Here is a 24,413-nt window from a genome sequence, read left to right as displayed (position 1 = left end):
TATCAAGCTTTTGGTTTAGCCAGAGAGTTCCAATGGAAGAACATGTTACAATTCCTTGCTTAACAATCAGCTGGTTTCTTCAGGTTCTTACTGGTTTGGTTTTTTTCTTTAATTAAGTGAGCAGTTATCTAAGAAGAACGCTGAACTAGTTATCTGCGTGTCGTGTATTTTCTCACTCTGTTTATAAGTTGACTCTGCAATGATGCAGTTGACAGCTTTTGCATGAGAAACTGCAGTCAGTCACTTAAAGCCAGAAAGAAACGTTTTGTAGAAATATTTAGCAATGCATCCCACTGGCTGCACTATTGCCTCCCTTTCCATTCAGTCTTGTTTATTCAACCTCCTTTTGATAGCAGGTAGTTCTTGGTGAGCTCAGGAAAGTGTTTTTTGAAAGGGGTCACAGTGTACACTGCAACAAACATTATGCCTGATGGAATTTGTGGGAGGGGCTTACAAATATTTTTTCTTGAAGTCATAATTGGAATCGTATAACACCAAGAGTAGGATCTATAGAAAATACTTAAGAACAAACAAATAATTGCAGGTAAGTAATATCCTTATTTGTGATGTAGGTAAAACTAGGAAGAAGACAATAACTTCCTGATCAGAAACGGTTGTTGAGGGATTTTACATAGGATTTACTCCAAAGGCTAAGAAAAGTAATGAGGCTTTGACATCCTGTGAAAGGCCTTGGGTAGTATCAACAGATGAACTAGGAATGAGGGAAATGTGTGTTTCATCTGTGTTTACATGGAGATCAACCAGATTTGCATTTCTTTGCCAGTCTCAAAGTGAGTATACATAGTGTAGGGAAGGAATTTCCTGAACAAATAAAGACCGAGGATTCTCCTCCTTTCTTTATGCCACTTTTAAAAATGGCTTTTAGAAGCATTTTACTGAACCTTGATAACCTGCAGAAGATGCAGTTTTAATCTGTTGCTTAACAAATTGTTCACTGCTTAGCAAGTAACTTCATAAAGTACATCTTAAATGTTATTAACAGTGTTCTAGGGGTTATATACTATGTACTAGGGGTTGTATAAAATGACTGGTACTTTGATTTAAAATGAAAGGATTAGTGTAAACTGAATCAAGTATTTTGGATTGCTGTGTTTCATGTAAAGACAGCCTATGCTTTAATTCGTGTTCTGTTACTTGTGTCCAGAAGACTAGGAGTTTGGATTAGATTATCTCTGACTTTGTCCAGTTTGTCAAAAAGTCTAGTTAGGCTATACGAATGAGGTTAGTTTACAGTAACTGAAATATTTCATGGAGACCAGTTAAATTTCTTTGTGTCTTAAATGTTCTATAAATATTTCTTTCTTTTAAAATGCTGTTGATCGTAGGTGGCCACGGTTTCAGAAAAATCTCGCATCATGGAACTAGAAAGAGATCTAGCATTACGTGTGAAGGAAGTTGCAGAGCTCCGAGGAAGATTAGAGTCTAGCAAACCAGTTGGTGATGTGGACGCTTCTCTTTCCTTGTTACAAGAAATAAGTTCTTTGCAAGAAAAAATGGCAGCCATTAGCAAAGAGCATCAAAATGAAATTAATTCATTGAAAGAGAAGTTTGGTATCAGTGAAGAAGCTTGTCAGAAAGAAATCAAAGCACTTTCAGCTTCAAACGATAGAATTGCAAAAGAGAACGAGTCATTGAAAACTAAACTAGATCATGCTAACAAGGAGAATTCAGATGTGATAGAGCTGTGGAAGTCGAAGTTGGAATCTGCAATTGCTTCACATCAGCAAGCCATGGAAGAATTAAAGGTTTCTTTCAGCAAAGGAGTCGGGGCTCAGACTGCTGAATTTGCAGAGCTGAAGACACAGATTGAGAAAATGAAATTAGAGTTTGAAAACGAAACCTCCAATTTAAAATTAAAACATGAGAATGAACGATCTTATAATCTGAAAGAGATTGAAGGGCTGAAAGCAAAGCTGTTGGCAGTCACAGAGGAGAAAGAGCGAAGCCTGGAAAACCTGAAGTCGAAACTGGAAAGTGCAGAAGATCAACATCTAGTAGAAATGGAAGACACTTTAAACAAATTGCAGGAAGCTGAAATAAAGGTAAAGGAGCTAGAGGTACTGCAAGCCAAGTTCAGTGAACAAACCAAGGTTATTGATAGTCTTACAACACAGATCAAAGCTGCTGAAGAAAAGATTTTGGACCTTGATGCACTTCAGAAAGCCAATTCTGAAGGTAAATTGGAAATCCAGAAACTTAGCAAGCAGCTTGAGACAGCTGAGAAACAGATACAGAGCTTAGAGGCAGAAAAGAGTGATGGAAGTAGCAAGGTTTGTATCAACATCCATCTTATTTTAATTTGTTTTATTTTATTTTACCCTTACACCACTTTTAATGTTCAGTAGTCAGCTCATCACAGAGGAAAAATGTGGGTTTTATGAACTGTGGTATTTTTTGTGCCATCTAAGGAGGTTTAGAGAAACTGTACCCTACACTAAATCTGGAAGGCAGGTTCTCCACTGGTCCTTGTTTGGTAGATTACTGCCAGCCACTTAAGTCTTGTGTGTGTGTTTTGCCATGGATTTGAGACTCCTGCTCTGAATTTATACTGGGGCAAGCTGTGTTGCATGTGGGCCCAGCGAACAAGAAAAGCTGACATGGGTTAATTCCATGTGTTACAACTCGCATGGTGAACATATTTTAGGTTAAGTGAAATGAGAGTCAGTAGGAAAGTCTTTCCTGCTTGATGATTGTATTGATGTGGACACGGGTTCCTTCACATTACTGATGCCTCCTAAAGGCTGAGTACCTCTTTGAATGATGGTCTTGCAATCAAGGATTTACAGCTCTGTCTAGGTCCTAAGCAAATGTAAATTGCTGGTCAGAAAAGTATGTCCTGTTCTTTCTGTAGCTGAGAGACCGGTGCAGGGAGCTATGAAATGATCACCCTTTCCATTTAGTCTGATAGTGGTCTCTAAAATTGGTCACTTATATGAAAGGGCTAAAAAGGATGAAGGAGTGACTCTCTCAATCACTCAGAAGTAGAAAGGGGAGAAAAGGGTTATTCATCTTAGCAGATATGAGAGAAAGAGATGAGGGATCATGCTATATCTAAGAGAACTAAGGAGAGCCATAAAATCAGTGAGACCATGCTGATGGAACATCTATGTGATGGCGTGTGTTTCGTAACACAGCTTCATCATGTGAAGTGTATTGAAGGAAAGTTTGCAACATGGTGCGTGGCTCAGTAGTTTTGCTTGTGCTCAGGCTATTAACTAATGAAGCACTGGTCTAGGTTTGAATTCTGTAGATGGAAAAGGAGTTCTCTTGTTTGGGGGGAAAAGGCATGGTTTAATATCTGAGCTTTCCCCTCTTTCATCCAAGACCCAGCAAGTTGACTCTGTAATCATAGTAGCAGTATAAGTGACTTGGTCATTTTCCTAAACCTTTCTACAAATGGTGCCAAAATACTGCATCTGCTTGAACATTTTGGCATGATTTTTGGAGATAATATTGAATGCCCACAATTCCCAGGACTGTCAATGGGCAGTATAAGCATTAAACATTTTCAGTGGTATGCTGGCGGTTCAGTACAGTTCCTTTTATTAAGTCTTAAAAAACCCTAATTCTGTTGGCTATAAATATAATTTAAAATATTTGACTATATCCCAAAAACATTTTAAAAAATATCTGCTGCACGGTTCTAAGGATACTACATTTAGACAACTTACGAGTTATGCTTATCATCTTAGACTGATTCAGAGATGTAGCTAATACTTTGATGCAGCCTTCAGCAGAAATTTACTTTTATTCAATTAACACAGAACATTTTTTCCTTCAGTTTTTGTTCATCTTTTTAATTTTTTTATTTGATTGTTTAAACATCTTAATTTCTTTGAAATTCATTGTTTTAGGTTCTTCATTTTTTTTTATATTATTCATGTTCATAATTTTTGTTTACACCATTTAATCACCTTGTTAGGCTAGTAATCTGGCCAAAGACCTGCAGAGCAAAGAGCAAAAACTTCTAGACCTTGAGACAAACTTAAGTGCAGTAAATCAAGTTAAAGATTCTTTGGAAAAGGAGCTGCAAGTTTTGGTGAGTAGTTCTCAGAAATTCTCTCTCTAGCCATTGGGTTTGCTTTGTTCTTTTATGGGAAAATCATAACTGAATTACATGAGTGAGAACTGCCCTCACCATGGCAAAAGCCTAAGGTCATTTCAAAGGGGGTTTTGCCCAAGTTAAGTTTTGATGTAAAATTTTTCAGTATATCTGACCTCAAGGTAAGATACTCTTAGTACTTTTTATTACATTAAGTTTTTACATAAGCAGAGCTCAGCTCAGCCTTTACTGACTTCAGATGAAACATTGAGCCAGATCATATGCATCATACAACTCCATTTGAAAATAATTATTATTAATGGCTTTATATTTCTTAAGAATCAGAAAACGTAGGTGCATTGTAAATTCAAGGACTTCTTATATTCAAAAGCATACAGTAATTCTTCCTGAGACCTATCATGAGACTTAAGTGAAACTAAGATACGTATATAGTGGTTTTATTTTGCCATCTGGTTCTTTCTTGGTCACAGTTTGTTTAAGAAGCTGATGTGAAGAGGTCCTTTGTGGAATCTTCTTCTGTATCCTGGCCTTTTCTTAGGTATCCATACTTTTTCGTCTTGTCTTCCCAGTAAGGCAAGAAATGTCTGTTGAGGTCATGAATCCAACACAACCTTTGAGCCAGAAGTTTATAACTGATGAACTGAGTTATCAGTTATAACTGGTTCGCTTGTCTTGATAGGCCTGCGTGTGAACCATGTTTCCCATACAAATTTGCACTGCTTCTCTACCACTCTCCCAGCTTACAGAGAAACTCTCTTTAAAACTAGGGAACAGGCAGAGGGATTTTTTTCTTTCTGCCAAATTTAAAATACCTAATGCTACAAGTCAGAAATTCGCAATATGTCTGTGACAGTCATCGGTCATAATTCCATTGGTAAATGGTAAATAGTATCCGTACTTTCTAAATAATGTCTCTTTATCAAATATAAACGTGTCTTGGGCTTTCATTCTTTTCTAGAAAGAGAAGTTCACAAATGCCGCTGATGAGGCAGAAAGTGTTCAAAAAGCTATGCAAGGTACGTTTTCCTAAAATCTAAACCCAGCCTTTCCAATACTTCAGAAAATTGTATCTTGCAAAATTTAAATTCTTCATGAATGTGGCGTAATTCCACAGTACAGTACTTGGTTTGACAAAGATTAGGAATAAAACAGGATTATTTGTGGTCTCTTTGTTTGAGAGTAATATGCATGACCTGTCAATGAGACTTGCTCAAAAAGGTGAGTTGTAGTTAAGCTGGTGACTAATTTTGCATTTTATTCCCATAGAAACCATTAAAAAACTAAACCAAAAAGAAGAGCAGTTTGCACTTATGTCCTCAGAACTGGAACAGTTAAAATCTAGTTTGACAGGTAAGGAAATGAGAAAATGGAGTACTTGTAAACAAAATACCAGTTTTATGCTTTCATGCAGCCTCTTACTCCTCCTATAACATGGTAGCTGATACCTCCACAATGGGAGATACCTTTTTTGGAAGCTGACACATCAGACACCATCCTAGTTTCTAGCCCCAAGCCAAAATGCAAATCAAGTCATTTGTGTGACCATTCAGTAAGCACAACTGAAAGACTATATATAGTGATACTGGGCAAAGTGACTGACATCAGGGCAGCAGTGGTAAAATATATTTTCTGGCTTAACTTGCTGCTTGCTTGAGTCTGCTCCAGACAAATAACTAAAGCCTTGCTTTATGCATTTCTCAATATTAGCATTTACCAACAAAAATGCCCACTTAAATGTGTATTAATGTAGCTGCTGATCTAAGTGGGATGATAGTAGAAATGTACCATAGTGAAAGCTGGAAATTAAAACTAACTTGCTTCAAGTGTAAGATTAATTTAGATCACAAAAAATGTCATGCCCATACCACGTTCTTGTAATGGATGGGTCAAGATGTGGTGATTCATGACATCAGTATCAGCTCCTTGGTTTGGCTGTCAGGTTCGTCTTAACCTTGTGGCCTTTCAGCTTGTTCTATCTTATAATGCAGGTAGAATGATAGTACAAGTTCTAAATTGATCTTACAAGCCTACAAAGGTCCCCTTTCTGCTCTCCTGCCTGGAGATGGTATCTGGGCTGGATGCAAGAAGAGCCATTTTCTTCAGTAACTCTCATTCATTGAGTTTACTTTGTTTTTTGTGGTTTTTTTTTTAAACAATTAGTTCGTTATTCTCCCCTGTAGATGTACATATCTCTGACTTAAAGAAGTACGTCCAAATATATCTGCTGGAATTCTCTTCTAGGAGAACTTCGTTAACTTTCAGCAGAATGCTGCTAAGAGTTAAGTGAAGCATCTGGAGAACATAGAATTCTTGATCATTTATTTTTCCTTTGTGTGTCTGTGCAATATTGCATTCCTCTGGGAGTGGTGCACCTTGTCGTTACTCCGTAGACTACTGTTCTAAGTCCAAACCCAAGCACAATATTTTACGTGTTCCACATGGTAGTGTTATAAAACAAGGTTACTCCGTTTCCAGTCTCGTGAGCTTCTAAGCATGTTGTTTGTGCCTTGTATACTGAGTTTACTTAGAGTATAAACCTGTTTTTTTATGTTCAGTTATGGAGAAAAAACTGAAGGAGAGGGAAGAAAAAGAGCAGCAGTTGATTGAAGCTAAAGCCAAACTTGAAAATGACATAGCAGAGATCATGAAATCGTCAGGAGATAGTTCGTCTCAGCTTACAAAGATGAATGATGAGCTACGGTTAAAGGAGAGGTATCTCATTGCTGTCGGAGCATTTTAATGAGACTTCCCCCTCATCCCTCCCCAATATTTATTCTATGCTTTTGTAAATAGCTGTGAAAGCTTTCCTGAATCAAATGTCTTTCACATTGATATGACAACTGAATTTGTGCCATCAAATTCAGTTTGTCATGGCACTCTGTGTAGTAGATTAAAAAGACATCTGGTTTAAAAAATCTTATTACAATTTCCTATGTATGTATCAAATGACCTCTTACGTACACTGGCAAAAGTAGATGTCTTTTTGCATTTATTTAATCTTGCTTGATTTTTTTTTTTCTTCAGCTTGTGTTCAAAAGATGTTATTTCATTTGTAAGAGTCATACACTTGGACAGTGCTTGTAAGATAAGCACTGCAAATGCAGTATGTGTTTGTTTCAAACGAATTTCATCCAAGCATTTATTGTAGGTTATCTTTAGGAAGCCCTTAACTTAGGGGGCCAAATGAACTATAATGGCATGCTAGGTGCATAAGAAAATGTTTGATCTTGCTACCTGTGATCTAATGTAACAAAATGTTCCGCATACGTTCAGAATCAAATGATCCTTTTTTGATTGGTACCAAAGGCTTAATCGAAGCATACTGTAATTTAGAGAGAACCATTCATTTGTAGTTTATACTGTCAGCAAAAAGTCATTTTACTTTTTCTTTTGGCTTTTTAAAGGCAGCTAGAAGAATTACAACTTGAGTTTACAAAAGCAAATGAAAGGGCTGCTCAGCTGAAGGAAAGCATGGAGCAGACAACAAAGAAAGCTGAACAGAACCAGCTTGAAGCAGATAAGAATCATCAAAATGAACTGAAAAAAATGCAGGACAAACTAGTAGACCTGGTAAGAACTATTATAGAAAATGACAGCTGGTTTCACGGGGAGAATATTACAAAACTAGATTCTGATCACTTTCAAATTGCTCTATATTCTGACAGGAAAAGCAATTAGAGAAGAGCCAAAATCAGTATAAAGATCTGCAGGCAGAACATGAAAAAAATAATGCTGAGATGATTGCTAAACATGATACATCCATCAAAGATCTTAAACAGAATCTGCTGGACATGGAAGAAATGCTGAAAACTGCACAAAAGAAAAATAGTGACTTGGAAAAACGGGCTGAGGCGCTTCAAAAACAAGCAGAACAGGCCAAAGTACGTATAACCCTGATGCAAGTAACTGAAATTAACTTTCTTTTTCAGTTAATTGTTCTTTCATCGTTTAACCCAACACCTCTCTGGTAATTTTGATTTTTGGTATTTGCTCAAGGAACCTATCAGACTAATTAATGAATATTAGAGGAATAAAACATAAGCCACTGACTTAAATAATTAAAAGAATAGCATAAATATAAACTATGATAATTAGTTTTTGGTAGATTTCTGGTTCAGTACAACCAGTTGGGATAGAATAGAGTTTCACTTTTTTTTTTTTTAACAAGCACCTGAATTTGAAATAGTAAAGTTAATTGAGGAATATTTTCTTTACAGGTGTGTTGCATTATTTTGTAAAAAGAATTCCATGTTGTGTATAACTATTTTGACTTTAGGTTTACTTCAGTAACTTTTAATTGATTTTTTTTTTTCCCCTGTTTCCTTGACATTTTTGCTTGCTTTCATCTCTCATTCATTGTGTATTTGCCTCAAACTTTGTGTTACGTTTTGCTCTAGCAAAATATTTGGTGTATAAATTGATACACAAGTGAGAGCATCAGACGACATTCTGATTTTAATAAAATATCTAATTCAAATATTACAAGGTATGGGTAGATTCGTCATACAGGGGAAGAAGCTATAAAAAGGTAACTCGTAGAATTGGAAGCTAGCGTTTGGTACAACTGCCTCAGTTAATTATGACAAAATTCATCTACTTATTGGCTAAATAAGGCTTTTTGGCTATTCTTGCTTTCTACAGTAGCTTTTTGATGTTGCTGCATTCTTAATCTATTTAATTTTTACCATTTAAATCACTGATGGGTTTCACTGGAGTAGACTTAGTAAGAAGCCAAGATTTAGTATACATGAGCGCTCAAACTGTGCTACATCTCTTCATTTGATTGTTATTAGCTATATCCCCTGGTTCGTTGTTTTATCATCATTACTATTATTATTATCATTCTTAAATTGTCTTGATGTTTTCAGCAACTGAAAATATACAGGGACTTGTGTGTCAGTATATGCACTTTTTTATTTAAACTATAATAGCTCTGTTTGTCTTTAATCCACACTTCTCATTTGTCTGCTTGACTTCATTTTTGTTTCCTTTTCCCCAACTTTATTTCTTTAGTCCTTAACCTCTGTGTTAGCATCAGCCAGAAAAGAGCTTGAACAAATGTCAGACGAAATGAGGGGTTTAATATCAGAAAAAGAGACGCTGACACAGGAGGGGAATGCTTTAATGTTAGAGAAAGGTTCGCTGTTATCAAAACTTGTAGAGTTGGAGTCCAAGATTTTGGTTTTGCAACAAGACCAGGAAAAGCTTCAGACAATGAATGAAGAACTTAATTCAGAAAATGAAAAGATCCTAGCTGAGAAGCAGAAAGCTGAGGCTAGAATTCACCAGGAAAGTGCAGAAAAGTTAACGTTAATTTCTGAGCGAGAAACCTTACGGTCTGAAATTGAGGCGGCACAGGAAGATCTTCTGAAGATAACTAGGGAGAACGATGTGCTCTGCTCTTCAAAATCAACCCTGCTCCAGCAGCTAGAAGACCTTCAGACCAGCAGAGATGCCCTGGTTGTGGAATGTCAGAAGCACATTAGAGAAAAAGAAGAACTGGACGATTGTCAGAAAAAACTTTCTGAGGAGAATGCTGCTCTTGTTAAAGACAAAGATGGTATCATTCAGAAGCTGAAAAGCTCTTATGAGGACTTGGCCAGAGATCAAAAGGAGCTGCTGCAAGAAGCGGCTGCTCTGTCTATAGAGAGAGATTCAGTTTTGAATAAACATTTGGCTCTAGAAAATACATATGTAGCTTTAAAAAAAGAGAGGGATGATCTATGGCAAAGAAGCCAGGACTTGCAATCTGAAAAGGAAACACTCCTTCAAAGGGCTGAGGAGCTACATCTAAGCATAGAAACTGCTCTGAGAGAGAAACAGACACTGAATGTAGACATTGAAGGTCTCCAAGAAGAGCTGCAGACTGTGAGTAACGAACTTAAAAAGGCCACTCAAGATAACGCAGAGTTGCAGGCTTCTCATTCTAGTCTCTCTAAGCTTCTTGAAGACATTAAGGTGAGTAGAGAGACATCAGACTCGGAGTGTATCCAGTTGCTACAAGAGAAGGAAGCTCTTTCTTCATCTGAACGGAGGCTTTTGGCTGAGAGGGAGAAACTTTTAAGGGAAAATAAGGCAATTACAGAAAAGCTTACCACAGTCACCCTTGCTGAGAGAGCTCTTAATGAGAAAGTAAGTCAACTGAGTGCAGATCAGGAATTGGCTTCTCAAAAATCATTGAAACTTAAAAAGCAGAATGATGCTCTCCTCAAAGAAAAGGACTCCTTGGAAATCAAATACTCGGAGCTTCTCACGGAAAAGCAGTCTTCTGCAAGCGCGCTCTTTGACTTGAAAAGAAAGCACGAGTCGGACATGTCTGCCACGAGCGCGCTGCTCCAAGAGAAGACTAAGCTCCAGGATTCCATCGAGACCCTCGAGAGAGACCTGGACAGCAAAAACCAAGAAAACCAAGAACTGATGGAGTATAAATGTGAACTTGCAAAGCTTCTGAAAGAAGCTCAAAATGCCAAGACAACACTAGAAAATGAACTTTTTGCTGTATCCCATGCCAAACAGCTTCTCGCAACTTCACTCCAAACCTGTTCCTCTGAAAAGGAAGCAGTGGCCCAGGAAAGGACCGAATTGCAAGAAAAATGTCACAAACTGATTGAAGAGGTTCAGATTATGAAACAGAATTTAACCAGAGAAAAGGAAGCTAGAAAGCTAGAGAAGGATTCCTTTTTATTGGAACGTGCAGAACTTCAGAGCACCATCAGCTCCTTGGAGAGGGGGAAAGAGCAGCTAACGGATAAAAATAAGGAATTGCTGATGGAGAGACAGCGGCTGGTTCAGGAGAAAGACAGGTCTGAATCCAAACTGGAGGAGATTATGAAAGAAAAGGAAATCCTCAGTGCAGAGACAGAGCAACTTGCCTCCAACATTGAACAGCTACAGAGTGACTTTGTGTCCTTGTCTAAATCGAAAGCAGAGCTTCAGGACTTGCACAGCTGCCTCTCCAAGATCCTAGAAGACCTTCGCTGCAGCCATGAGGTGACAGAAGTGGAGCGAGCAAAGCTGCTCCAAGAAAATGAGAGCTTGCTTGCTGAGCAGAAGAAACTGATCTTGATCAAGGAAGAAATACTGAAGGAGAAGGAGAAGTTCTCTGAAGACTATTACAAACTGCATGAGGAAATGAAAGCCTTAGCACAAAGTAACAGCGACCTCTCAGCCAAGCTACTGGTGTCGGAGAACAAAAATCAGATGCTGCTGAACGAAATGAACGGTCTTGCTCTGAAACTCAAAGAAATTGAGGTTCTTCAGGCACAAACAGTAATGCAAAAATCTGAGGTATTGAAACGCATTGTTAAACCAATGAAATATAGTTACTAACACTGAGCACTAACTCAATGGTTTTAGTATCTGCACTTAATTGCACGATCAGCACTTTATCTCAGTGGAATTATTTTCCATCTCAGTATATTACCTGTCTGTCTCAAGTTGTCTGTAACAATGAGTGTGAAAGATCTTAACACCTATAATATTTAAAACAAAAAAATTGTGTCTAATTATAAGGATCGATGTTGTTGCTGAATGCTGCAAGAAAACAAGTTTTAAACTGTGAATAAAAAGGTTTTTCCAAATCCTGTTGAAGAAAATGTAGTAACATTTTCTTTCGGATAGGTCACAGCCAACAGTAAATGGGTAGAAATTTAATTAATTTTTAGAGTTGGGCTTACCATATCTTTTCATGTTAAATTAGAATAAGGAAGAATGTAATCTAAAAATATATGGGGATAAAAAATAAAAAGGAATTGGACAAAACAAATTGCAAGGTTTGCTTTGTTGGGCTTTCAAGTGTTAATAGCAAAGAAATTTGCACTTTGCATGTTCTTTTTTATTCACAGTAATATTTGTATTCACTACCAACAGAGTATTAAATGGACCTTTTTCATGTCCATTTTTGACTTGTAGGTGGTAAGACAATTTAATATGAATTTTTTAGGGGGGTTAATCCCAGATATTTCTCAGTTGACAAAGACAAACCGTAGTTAATAGTATTGAAGTATATAATACTTAGCTCAACTACCAAGCTAGATTTTCACACTCTTTTAAGATTTTGAGATCTCTCAAAGTAAATTCAGGGCCAATGACTCTATAGCACCTTATCTTCTGACAGTACAGACAAGCCTGTTGGTAGTGAATATCTGTTGAACTACTATTGTCAGTTTTTTTGGATATATCAAAGTAATCATAATGGATACAGTTAGGGCCATTGAGGAATTAAAAAAAGATTCAGATGTTGGTGATGGCACAAGCATGAGGTTGTTGTAATTAATTTCTGCATGGAATTAGACTTTCTGAGATATATTTTATGTTTTATGCAGTATCAGAAGGAAAATACACTGTAGTATCCCATTTTAAAAAGGAATTAATGTATTGTCCAACACTTTATTTAAAAGAAAAGTAGCTGACAAATAACTGAGTTCTGCATAAAGCATACATAATGTTCTATAGGTGCTAGTACATTGTATTGACATTCCTTTCAGTAAAAATTCTCTCTCATATAGGTTGCTAAAATGGCAGAAGATGCTTTGCAGATGGTGGAGCAAGTGACCAAAGAGAAGGATGCCCTTCATAAAGAGAAGACTGAAACCCTGGCTTCTTTGGAGGATTCTAAACACACCAATCAGAAGCTGCAAAATGAAGTAACCACGTTTAAATGTTCATATATGAAAATTGTCTTGTACAATCTTCATCCAAATAGTCACCAAGCACTACAGTTTACCAGTAAATGCGCTTCTGATGTATCCACCAGCCTCATATTATTTCTGTCATATGCTGAATTATATACATGCTGATTGACTGACATGTTTGACACTTGACATGGTGCTACAATCAAATCAGATGAAACCTCTGGAGCTGAGATGTTTGAATCCCATTTTTTCTGATGGAAAATAGAAGAATAGAATGTATAAGGAGAAAAATGCCTAGATGCAGATTTAATTTTGACTGTGCAGTTCAAAAGTCCTTAAAGAAGTAGGGTCACAGTGCAGTGTTAAACATTAAATTGAGGGGAAGGAGAATGGAATAGTAAAAATGTGGAAGTAGAGGAAAGGAGAAGAATTGGCTGAATACCTTTTTAATCACTGTCCTGTCACATAACTGAATATGGCCACCTTCCCCTGGTATACCAGATGCTTTTATTTCTCTTAACTCTTTGTATCCAGTGCAGCCATGCAAACGATATGCCTTACAGCTTGGATGTGGTGTGCCAGGCTATAATTACAAGTGTCCTGTTGTGTATGTTCATGGAACTTTTCATGGTGCTACAATAGCACTTACCTTGCACCATCATGAAGGTATGACATGGTCCAGTAGCCAAGGTGTTGGTCAGACTCGGGAGACCCAGGTTCTAATCCTGGCTTCATTGTGAATCACTGTGTGACCTTGGGCTAGGCACTTACAGCAACCTTTTTGGTGCTCTAGCCACCTCAGCCTCAATATTGGAATGGCAGTCCCATCCCCATAAAAAAACACCACAGATGTTCTAAATAACTATAATATCAATAACCTGCCAAGTTCTCCCTTCCCAGTTTAGCTTACAAAAGTCATCTGGCTCCATACATGTCCACTCAGAAATCCTTCCTCTGACCTCCAGTTTCACTGAAGTATCTTCACCTCTCCTCCTCTGTCTTCTGTAGTATCCTTCCCTGGCAGTCTCTTGGAATAAGGACCACAGTGTGAAAAACTCTGTACAAATACTGGTGAAGTCTCTGACCGGAGAGCTTCCAATCTGAAAATACACAGAGTTCTCTTCAGTACTGGTTCTGGACCAGACACCCCCTTCTTGCATTCACTTTTTCCTCGGTCGTGAAACTGCAACTTTTTGGGGACAGGTGTCTTCAGTGGCAGGCTAATGGCTTTTCTTTGCTTGGAACCAGGTTGCAGGGATCCAGGTCTTAAATTAACTTTCTTTTTTTAACCTTTGCCTCAAAGTTGAGCACACTGATTATTTTGGTACAGGCTAAGCTGACCATGCATAACACTTCCTTTAGTTCTTAGGATAGTAGGCAGTTTTAATGGAAAAAGCTCAGCTAACTTAATGCTTTAGGATACTGTTGAAACATAATTATTTCCAAAGAGTGCTGATGGCTTGCAAATTAAAAGCGGGAGCCCTTAATGAAAGCAGTTGGTTTTTCTGGATTGTTTAAAATAGAAATCCAGTGTCCTGTAATGCCATCAGAGTGACTGAAGATTATCTGTTATGTAATATGATTTATTAACAAGTGCTTGTAAACAGAGGAGATTTACATGATAAATGCAAGCACAGTACAGACTGCAAGGCACTCTGATCGGTGCCAAAACAACAAAACCTCCCAAAAGAATGGATTTCTCGATATTGCAAACACAAATTTCAGCCTCTTATTTCTGGCAGATAAAGGTACAATAAGGTATAACTAGGAAGTACTGTGGACTGATTTCATTTTGCTGAAAGTGTTGAACTGAAAAGTATGCAAAAATGAAGGTGTTTTGTGTGAAAGGTAGATAGATTTCAAATGGTTTTACTCATTAATTTACCATGCTACTGAAATTGCACTGAATATAGGAAAGCTGTGTATACTTTTGGTTAGATGAATATTTCTTAGTGCAAAAAGACAGCATGTTTTCATTTGCAAGAAAAAAATTAAAAGGGTGAAAAGGTTCAAACATTCTGGCCTCAAATTTCACAAAAATTATAAACTATATTTTCAAAACTTTCCTTTGAGAATTGTAAAATTCCCCAAATTTAATGGGAGACTTTTTTTTCTTTCTTAAGGTGGACGTGCTTAAACAAAATAACCTGAAAAATGAAGAGGAACTCAACAAGTCAAAAGAACTTCTAAATCTAGAGAACAAGAAAATGGAAGAATTTAGAAAAGAACTGTAAGTATGTTAAATGTTTGATCTGTTAAATGCTTACGTAGAATTACTGTATGACGATTTAGAGTTTAATTTAATGAAAGAAGTCCTTTCTATCGGTTCATTTTATAGTGCTGATTACAAAATAGTATGTTGAAATTGGCTACTAGCTCCTGAAATACATTTACAGAGCAAAAGCAGAACACTGTTCTTGCTCGCTGAAGATTATGGGATTATTTGTGCAGGTATTTGAAATGGTGGTATATTAATCAGTATTCTGTATTGTCATTTTAAAGCAGCATACAGTTGTGCCACTTGGGGGCACCAGTTTACTTTAGGATGCTTGTAGCCAAAGAAATCTGGTAGTGTGTTTTAAAACATATTTATAATTAAACTGTTAACAGTAGAATGACTTCTGTACACATGAAAACTTTATCGGACTTCCGTGTGCTGCCAGGCAAAGTGTGATTTTTGCTTTTTTTCTTCTGAGTTAATTTTAGAGTAAACTCAGGATAGTATGTGAAAAGCAAGTCATTTGCCTGCCTTCTCCTCTTAGGGCACGTCTAGCTGAAGAAAGCATGCTGTTTTTTCAGACATGTTGTTTGCACATATTGTTAAACACAACGTAGCTTCTGGTGCAGACAGACTTAATTGTGCGTTCAGGTGTCAGCTGATCATAGCACCCTCTTAGTTTGCATAGGTCCTCCTCCTAGATTCTGAAATTGAAATGGAGTTGGCAGGGGGCAAGAGAGATTCTCTGGGCTCTTGCAGCAGTCATTTAAACCCTTGTCTTTTCAGTAAACTAAACCAGTAGGACTCCAAAGAAAATATACAGAGCAGTAACAATGTGCTGCTCCAGGCCAGGGTGAAATGAAACCACTGCAAGTCCCACTGAATGTGCTTGCCATGCAAAAAAGAAGTATTCTTTATTAGGGGTGGTTTTAAAATAACAGTGAGTTAGCAGTTTGAATTAAACCTTATAGGGGACCCTAGGGAAGCTTGAACTGCTCACCAGACGTAAAGCCTGAGGTGCAATGACTTCTTCGCTATTTTAACCTAAGGTGGCTAAATTGAGTTTAACCAAACCTGAGTTAAGAGCACACATTTGCCACCTCCTCCCCCCCCCGTGTAGACGCGCCCTTTGACTGAATAAAACATTTGGTCGCCTGTGGTGTAAAATTAATTCTCTCTCCTCAAGCTTGGATTCCCAAGCTTCATAGATTTGGCACTAAACCACAGGCTTTCCTATCCCACTCCATCTCTGCTGGGTGAGATTCAACACTTGTCATTAGGGCTGCAGGGCAGAGAGAGGTCTTGATCTTTCTTTCAGGGCAGTGCCAGAGACTTGGCACAGCCCTGACCAGTGCTCAGAGGTCCAGGAAGACCAGACCAGGAGAGAGCATTTCTGGGAGACCAACACAGCATTCATACTACATTTTTGCATGACTGTACCCATTTCATTGCTGTCCTCTTAAAAACTTGAAGGCCTGTTTGAGAGAGAGGCCCCTTCTGGTGTGACAGAATTTCATTCCACAAGCAATTCCCACCTGCATCAGAGCTTGCAGAAACTGCCACAGCCAAGTAATTATTTCCAGAATGGTTATTCCAATCCTAAAACACCAGGGAGTTACAGCTCCTGGTTTTTTATGAAAAATCATTCTACTGTGGCTTGACAGGCAAAAATTATTTGTAGAAATTGCTTCAATGCAGGGGATTTTTGGAACAATGAGATTATTGCTCTCACTTGGTCCTTCTTAGGATTCTGTTTAAAGCGAGCCTTAGTCCTAGGCAATTGCTGGTCTCTCTTACCAGTGATTGTGGACATTGATGGTTAGAGCTGAGCTAATCCAGTTTGACTGATCAATTATTTATTTATTTTTTAAATCTGTCTTGGTTTTCAGTATCAGAAATATTTGGTTACACACAAACAATGTAATTAATGTTGCAGGAGGATGAAATTGAATTGTTAGCAGCAGCTTTTTTTGAACTCTTAAGTGATCTGTTGCAAGAACGCCTCTTGTGTGGTACAGCAGATGATGATAAAACTCCTACATTTGTCAGGGAGAATAAATCTGCTGAGCTTTTTCAGTGCAAGCTGTGACTAGTCAGACACATTTCGGTAAGGTAGTTGTTTTTGCAAGAGCGCTAAATGTACAACACTGGGTACTGGAGAAATACTGATGATGTCCACAAGTTACTTAGCTTGTCAGTATTGCACGCTGTCAAATGCTCTTCAGACCACCAGTTAAAACTCCCACATACAAATGAATGACACAGGAGTTCTGCAGTTTTACACAAGAATACACCAGTATTTATGTGTCTGCATGTTGAGGATCTGGCTGCTGACACCCTAATGCCAAAATCAAAAGGCAGAGTACTGATATGTACTGCACCGCAGCTGACAGTTGAAGTTAAAAATAGATGTGTTCCTCTATTAGCAAGCAGACTCATACCAAGATAATTTGATTCAGTGTTCAGTGATGTGAGGCAGCACATTTAATCCAGTTTAACTAGTCCTTAGTTGTCTAAAATGGAAAAAATGCACCAAAAATTGGTTGCAGTAGAACCTGATTTTTTTTTTTAAAGAATTAACATAGCGTATAAAATGGAAATAATATGCTGAAAGATATTTGAGGTTAAATTTAAAACCTATAAAGCCTGAATATTTTCAGTATTTATCATGTAGTATAAAATCATTCTTGTTTAAATTCACTTAATGATAGTGAGCTTGTTTTATGAAACCTATTAAACAAATTTTCCCTCTGGGTCACTTCAGACTTTGGTCATCATAAAAATATTTTAGTATGCTAGTCAGTGTTTGGTTTAGTGAAATATTGGCACATAGGGCTATTGAGTCTCTTTTTAGAAAAACAAAGTATAATGGAAAAAGAACATAATTTAAATTAAATAAAGTGTACCTCTTCAGAAGGACCCCACTAGTTCCCCTAGAAATTCCTTAGTGATATGTTCATGTGTCTCAAAACATACAAAGGTTTTTGTTTTATAAATATATGCAACGGTTAAGTCTAATTTAAAGAAGACAAACAAAAAGCCAAACTGATCAGTAGTAAAATGGATTAATGAAACCTGGACATCCTAATTTGCGTTTCACTCTATGCATTTCACTGTGTCAGGATAATGAAAATTTAGTTTGTCAGCTTCACATTTTGGTCCACCTAACCCTGTAAGATTTAAAATGTTTGGGCTGTAAGACCTTGCAGGAGAGAGAGAGATTTAAATCGAAACAAGTAGGTTTGCACTGATATTTTTAATTTTATAAACACTTCTGGTTTATAAAAATCTTGGACTACAAACCATGCAGGTGTATTTATGTGCATGTGTGAGAGGTGCGGCTCTGGAACAACAGTTGTCAAACTGTACCAATTGTGAGAGTCTCCAAATCTGGGGATTTTTAAAACATAGGAGCCATGTAGAGCTGGTAACGTGATGCTCTGAGTAGACTTTCCCTTCCAGTGGGTATCAGATGCATTTAAAGGAAAAGGAATTAATTGTGCAGTGTGCGCCCACTGCTGTGCTTTTTAGAGTTAAAGCTGCCATATGCGTTTGAGGTGTAGATTGTTACCTTTATTATAGCTCCCATTAGACACGTGACCTAGATGTAATTTTCCAAGCTGCGAGGCTGATTCTCTCCCCCAGTTTTTTCTTGCTGTCTTGTTCCTATGGTAACCATGCACTCTGTCCTTGCAGAGAAGCGCTGAAGCTGGCAGCTGCTCAGAAGTCCCAGCAGCTTGCAGCCCTGCAAGAGGAGAACGTTAAACTTGCTGAGGAGCTGGGCAGGAGCAGGGACGAAGTCACAAGTCACCAGAAGGTAGGGTGGCTGGAATGCTTCCTGTTCTGTGCTTAGAGGAGGTTGCCGTTTGAAGGGATGTGCAATTTGAAGTGATAGGCATGCTATTTCCACTGATGCCCATGTTAAATCGTAATGCATGCGTGCAATTTCAAGCTATTTAATTTTGGGGCTACGTAAATATATTTGAAAACCATCTGCATCAGAAGGTTAAAACTACTGGGTGGCGGAGGGTTTTAGAACCTATGAAGAATCCTTTATAAAGGAGCAGTCTATTTGAAAACTTGCAAATAAGTGTAAATGTAAGTGTGTTTCCACTGGAAGTATTTTTATTTTTTCAAATATAACAACTCTATTTCATGCATATCCCTCCCATAGGAAGAGACAATCTGACTTTTTAAACCCTGCTGTACAGAGATGATATTTCAGAGTGGTTAGAGTGCTGTTCAGAACAGCTTTTGAGCTCTATATTAAAATGATGGTGTAAATACACATGTTGACATGCTTAAACTTCTGCATCTCTGGATAAGTGAATCTCATTGCATCCAAGTAGCTGATGTTAGAGGGCTGGAAGAGACGTGAGATTTTTCTGGTGGCAGCACAAGACCTGGAGAGCTCCCTACTGCTTTGCACATGTCAGTAGAATATTAAAATACTTATTTTGTAGATGGAGCTTAGACATTTGGTAGTTGCCCAGAAAGATGCTGGGGCTGCAGGTTTTAACTGTGAGCAATTAAATCTCTATGTAGGACACCTCCAGATTCATTACTACCCCTTTTTCTGAAATATGGCTACTTACATTTATTTAAGAAGAAGAAGAAGAAGAAGGTTTGAGTTACATTTGGTACCTGATGTCTTGTGACACTCAGGGGTCTAGTTCTAGGTTGTTACACTGTGATATAAAACCAAAGCTATTGCAAGTTGTGTCTGTCTCTCAGCCAGGTATCTTTATAGCTTAGACCATGTATCTGTGTACCAGCGCTTGTTGTGGCTGGTTTCCAGCCTTCCCTGGGAGTCTCCTTTCCTCCCTGCTGCAACATCTAATGCACCTGCAGGAGTCAAGCAGACTTTCCCCAAAGGACCTCTTTCTTGCTGAGGGGTGGAGGATGGATAGCCATAAGCCTTGGCAGTTTCTAGATCCTCCCAGCCGCTGCAACAGGAGTCATATAAGGAATCCTCTATCTTAAGAGTGTTTTGAAAGATAATTGAAGACTATCCCAGACATGTGGGATTTTATCAGTGACTCATGTTCTATCTGAGTAGTGGTGTGGTACAGGCTGCTGTCTCCTTAAACAACCAGTGGAAGCTTTCCCCCACCCTTTAAATATTTTCAGAGTCTTTTGAAGGCAACATCTCTCCTTCAGACCAACCAACACTTGAGGCTTCCTCAGCACTGGGACCATTCCATTGATCAAGTCTTATCCTCACTGCACAGCCCAGATACCCTGGCTTGCACTGGAGAGATTCCAAGGAGATGGGAACATTGCCCATGTACCCCAAGGGCACAAGCTGCTCCCTTACTTGAGACCACAGTAGTCCCTGCAACTTCTGACTTTATCCTTCCAGAAGGATAGTGACTTTCAGAAGTCATGCCATAGGCAGTGTAGTTCACCAGGCCTGATGGAATACTAGAGGCACCAACTCAAAGGGCGACAAGCAAATGTTATCATGGTACTAAGGAGCAAATGAAAAATGGTGCTATGGAAAATGCAGATTATAACAGTGCACAGCTATTGAATGTGGCTCTTCTCAGCTTAGCATAGTTTAGCTTGAAGTTGTATCCTCTACACTTTTGCATAGCAGAACAGTATATACTTTGCTTAGAGGCTGGCTGCTTAGAAATGAAGACCAAGGGCCTCCTGAACAATGTTTGGAGTCTTGCCTGGGGGTTCATAAACTACTAAAAAGCCTCCGTTGAGAGAGAGAGATTTAGCGCCTTCCCTTAAGAACAGAGTCCTTTGCAGAGCACCTCCCAGATGTCTAGATCAGTAGTCTAAAAAAAGTTGTTCTCCCAACTGTGAGAGATTCATCATGGAGCCACTGCAGAGGCAACTTGCCTTCCACAAAAACTCTAGCTCTTGAAGGCTCGGCATGCATTCCTCACCTCCATTTTCCTACCACTTGTACCATACCAGGCCAGTGATGGTTTAGCATTGCTGCTCTCATGTTTCAGGCTGCCTGAGTGCAGGTTTATGCCTTTCTCTAAGGAGGGAACAGTAAAGCTGCTCAGGAGCTCTAGCAAGCAGCTGAATCCTGCCCAGTTTGGAGTTGAAATGTGGCAAACAGAGTGACCATATCAGATTACATCTTCTTGTCCCCTTTGTTCTCATGGAGCTCAGGTAGGAAATGTAGGAGCGCCCTCAAGCCGAGTGACACTGAGGAAGAAAATCCATGCAAGTGGGTTCTTAATATGGAGAATTGGTAGATTTGATGCACTTTAGATAATAAAATGCTGTCTAAACCAGGAGAAGCAGCCTTGATGTCAGGTGACCATACACATAATTGGCCATATAACTAATCTCTCTCCATCCAGTGGCTGTTGTTTAAAAAATAATGTAAGGAACAAAATATAGTGATTTTTTTTTTGTTTAGTTCCGATTTCTTTATGCCTTGTAAGATGCAGTAAGAAAGGTATGAAGCGCATATTGCAAGTATTTTGAGCAGTCACTATAGCAACCATATAAATTCTATCAAGAGCATTAGTCAACTGAGTTAGTGAATATGTGGACACATGTGACACATTTTACAAAATTAATGAATACCTTTTATGAATGATTTATCCTGGCATCAAAAGGTTAAAGTGGCTTATACTGCTGATACTGAGAGATTTCCATCTGTATCAATCTATAAATAATTAGCTATTTGTAATTAGTTAAAGGGTTCCCAGTGGAATTTCTGGCTACATATATATTTCGTTGCAGAATTGTAACAAAATTTAAATCCATGAGTTTTTTTAATTTCAGGGGAGATCTTGTAGAAAAGATCTCTTAGTCTACCTTGTCCATCTCTTTCCTCCCCGCTCAATAAGATGTGTTTCATGCTTATCTGATGTTGCTGCTTAAAAAGTGAGCAACCCAATTTGGGAGTTGGGATAAAGTTGAAAGAAAGATGGAATGCTCTGTGGCTGTTCCTTGTGCTTTGGTGCATAGGACAGGCTGTTCATGGGCTCATCCCAGCCAGCCAGGTAGCAGGAAGGGAGGCCCAAACTTTGTGGGTAAGAATGTGGAACTCCAGCTTCATCCATCTTTAACCTTCTGTTTCTATGCGGTCTTAAATGCTGTGGGATTTTTCCAGGCTAGATTGGTGTGGGCAGAGCTCTTACACCCATGAAGTTTTTCCAAAAGGCAGGTGAAGCGAGAGCAAGGTGGCTGTGCCTGTTGAAGAAATGATACTGAAGTTTGGCTGTTATGGGCATGGCTGGTGCAGGATGCGACTTGCGGGGATTTTCAGACTCTGTGGATAGAGAGAGCCTTGCTTCCGAGAAGTTAGATCATGCCAGGGGAAATTTAAGCAACTAGGCACTGGACTGTATTGCTTGCTGGTCAGAGGCTAAGGCTGTGTAGGCTGCCTGTGGGGAGCTGCAAATGATGCGTGAAAATGGAGGAAAGCGAGTCCAAAAAGATTCAACTTAAAAGGGTTTGATGTGCAAGGTTTTTAATCTGATAGTTTGAGGGAGACATGCAGAAGAGGGGAGGTAATTTAAAAATGTATCTTGGAGACTTCACAAACAGAACGCTACTCCTTTCCAAATTCCCCATTTTTCCCCCCTTTTCAGTAGCGTATATGAAGCATGGTACTCAAAGCAATACTGTAAGCTGCCTCTGCGTAGGAGTGAGACAAAAAATCCTCTGTAACATGGGGCGTGCGCTCTGCCGTCAGTGAAATCGCTATTTTTGACTTCCAGCAGGCTCACAGAAGTATTACGGCAAGCAATAATCTCACCCTAGCTTGTATTGCTGCTGTCAGAAGGCTCTTGCACAAGGTTGACTTTTAATCTTTTCTCTCCCTTCTGCTGCTGTTCTACCAAGGACTTTGACATTGCACCCCAGCAGTAAGTCCTAAATCGGGAAGCTGGACAATGCCATAGTAAATAATCCACGTGAGGAGTGTTTAACATAGGGCTGGATGACAGCAGGCACCCTTTGCTCTCATTTTAATTGTCTTGGCTCTAGAAGCTAGAAGTAGGATCACTCTTCTTCCTGTTCTGTACTCAATTTGAGTGTCTTTCCTTAACTGGCAATCTCTAGCTTTGAGTAAGTACCCCAACAAAGACCAATGCCTTCCTGTTTAAGATCAAATAGACAGAAGTGTCAAATGTGCATGTTCACAGCCCTTGGAAAAATGTGATTGGAAACTGAACAGAGGAGGGAAGAGATGGTTGCTGCTGTGAGCAGTGTCTTTGGATGTGTGCAGTTGCCCTTAGCATTCCCCAGAGGGCTCAGTTCAGTACTATTCCAAATCTTACCTTCGCTGCACCCTAGATGATGCTTATTAGGTACTGAAACAAGGACTGCTGAAATGTGGAAGGATTTAATTGGATTGGAAATAATATAGATGTTTACCTCTCTAGTAAAGTCAAATTTAGTCCACATGCCATTTTGCACTGAACATGGCAGAAAAGTGGTGAGCATGTTCACAGGTTTTATTAATAAAGAGCCTATAGGTGCCTGAACTCAAGCTCAAATAGTTTGCAGATGCGTACTCATTGAATCAGGCTGAAGGAACAACTGGAGACCATTTTCTGTGCTGACGGGTCCTGGCCGTGTTCACAAGTTCTAGTAAATACTCCTGCTCGCTGAGCAATTTGGGATCATATTTGTGTTGCCCTTGGACAAAGCTAATTACTTTACTGAAAGCATTTCGTGGTCCAGTAGCTTCTACAAATTTGCATAGATTAGGATATGTTAAACCGAAAAAACCATTTGATCCTTAATGTGCTCACTAACTGCTACCTTTTATGTTTGTATGTGTTTTTTTTCTTAGCTGGAAGAGGAGAGATCTGTACTCAATAACCAGTTGTTAGAGATGAAAAAGAGGTAAGCTTTTCCCAATGTGTGTTCTAGTCTAGTCCTATGGAAAATATGGCAAAAGCTGATGCAAAATTAATAGTTCAGGACAAATGTGGCTCTTCTAATGCTAGTGACGTGTGTTGTGACTTTTGCAGAGTGGCATTTAAGTAATGTTGTTGATGAAACACTAACAAATATATGCAAACAATGTTTTTCATGTTTTCCTTACTAGAATTTGGATGCAAATGTAATTGGCTTAATAACAGGACACATTCAGCAGCACTTAACTCTAGCATTTATCACCTCCTGCTCAGCTAAATGTCTCCTGCATTTTACTAATGCTAAACTCTCCTGATTTCAGTAACCAAATAGCTTAGTGGTTTTTTAGTCTTCATTCAAGAACTAGATGGCTTATAGATCTGACAAGTGTACACACGCAGCCCTAATGAATGGTGTGCTTAATACATAGCTTAAAATGTTAGCACTGCGCAGGGTCATGTTCTCATTATGAAATATATACAGAGGCAGCGATGCAGCTTTTAGTCCAGTGTTCCGCAGTTTGGGGTATTAATTACAGGAGTGCTTAGTTGTAGTTTATCAGCCCTACTTCTGGATCTCTTGAGATTGGGTTAGGTTACCGGGGGTCTCCCTGTGGGAATCGTTATCCAGTGAA

General features: G+C 38.7%; 1 protein-coding gene across 12 annotated transcripts in view; it reads left to right on the top strand.

Annotated features, from left to right (window-relative positions):
• The window catches only part of CLIP1 (CAP-Gly domain containing linker protein 1), an 89,702-nt gene that overhangs the window by 52,991 nt on the left and 12,298 nt on the right, over window positions 1–24,413 (top strand). For 7 of the 12 annotated variants that reach the window (XM_059713347.1, XM_059713349.1, XM_059713350.1 and 4 more), the window contains 12 exons: window positions 1,347–2,291; window positions 3,944–4,060; window positions 5,043–5,100; window positions 5,351–5,434; window positions 6,640–6,796; window positions 7,489–7,654; window positions 7,750–7,965; window positions 9,098–11,371; window positions 12,592–12,729; window positions 14,841–14,947; window positions 18,632–18,752; window positions 23,715–23,767. In XM_059713347.1, coding sequence (XP_059569330.1) covers window positions 1,347–2,291; window positions 3,944–4,060; window positions 5,043–5,100; window positions 5,351–5,434; window positions 6,640–6,796; window positions 7,489–7,654; window positions 7,750–7,965; window positions 9,098–11,371; window positions 12,592–12,729; window positions 14,841–14,947; window positions 18,632–18,752; window positions 23,715–23,767 — 4,436 coding nt within the window. The remainder of the gene's footprint in view (window positions 1–1,346; window positions 2,292–3,943; window positions 4,061–5,042; window positions 5,101–5,350; window positions 5,435–6,639; window positions 6,797–7,488; window positions 7,655–7,749; window positions 7,966–9,097; window positions 11,372–12,591; window positions 12,730–14,840; window positions 14,948–18,631; window positions 18,753–23,714; window positions 23,768–24,413) is intronic. The other 5 variants (XM_059713352.1, XM_059713353.1, XM_059713354.1 and 2 more) reach the window with 2 other exon arrangements.

This window comes from Alligator mississippiensis, chromosome 10 (genome assembly GCF_030867095.1).
Source record: "Alligator mississippiensis isolate rAllMis1 chromosome 10, rAllMis1, whole genome shotgun sequence".
NCBI classification, from domain to species: domain Eukaryota; kingdom Metazoa; phylum Chordata; order Crocodylia; family Alligatoridae; genus Alligator; species Alligator mississippiensis.
Note: the sequence above shows the minus strand (reverse complement) of the source record. Positions and strands in the feature narration are given on the sequence as shown.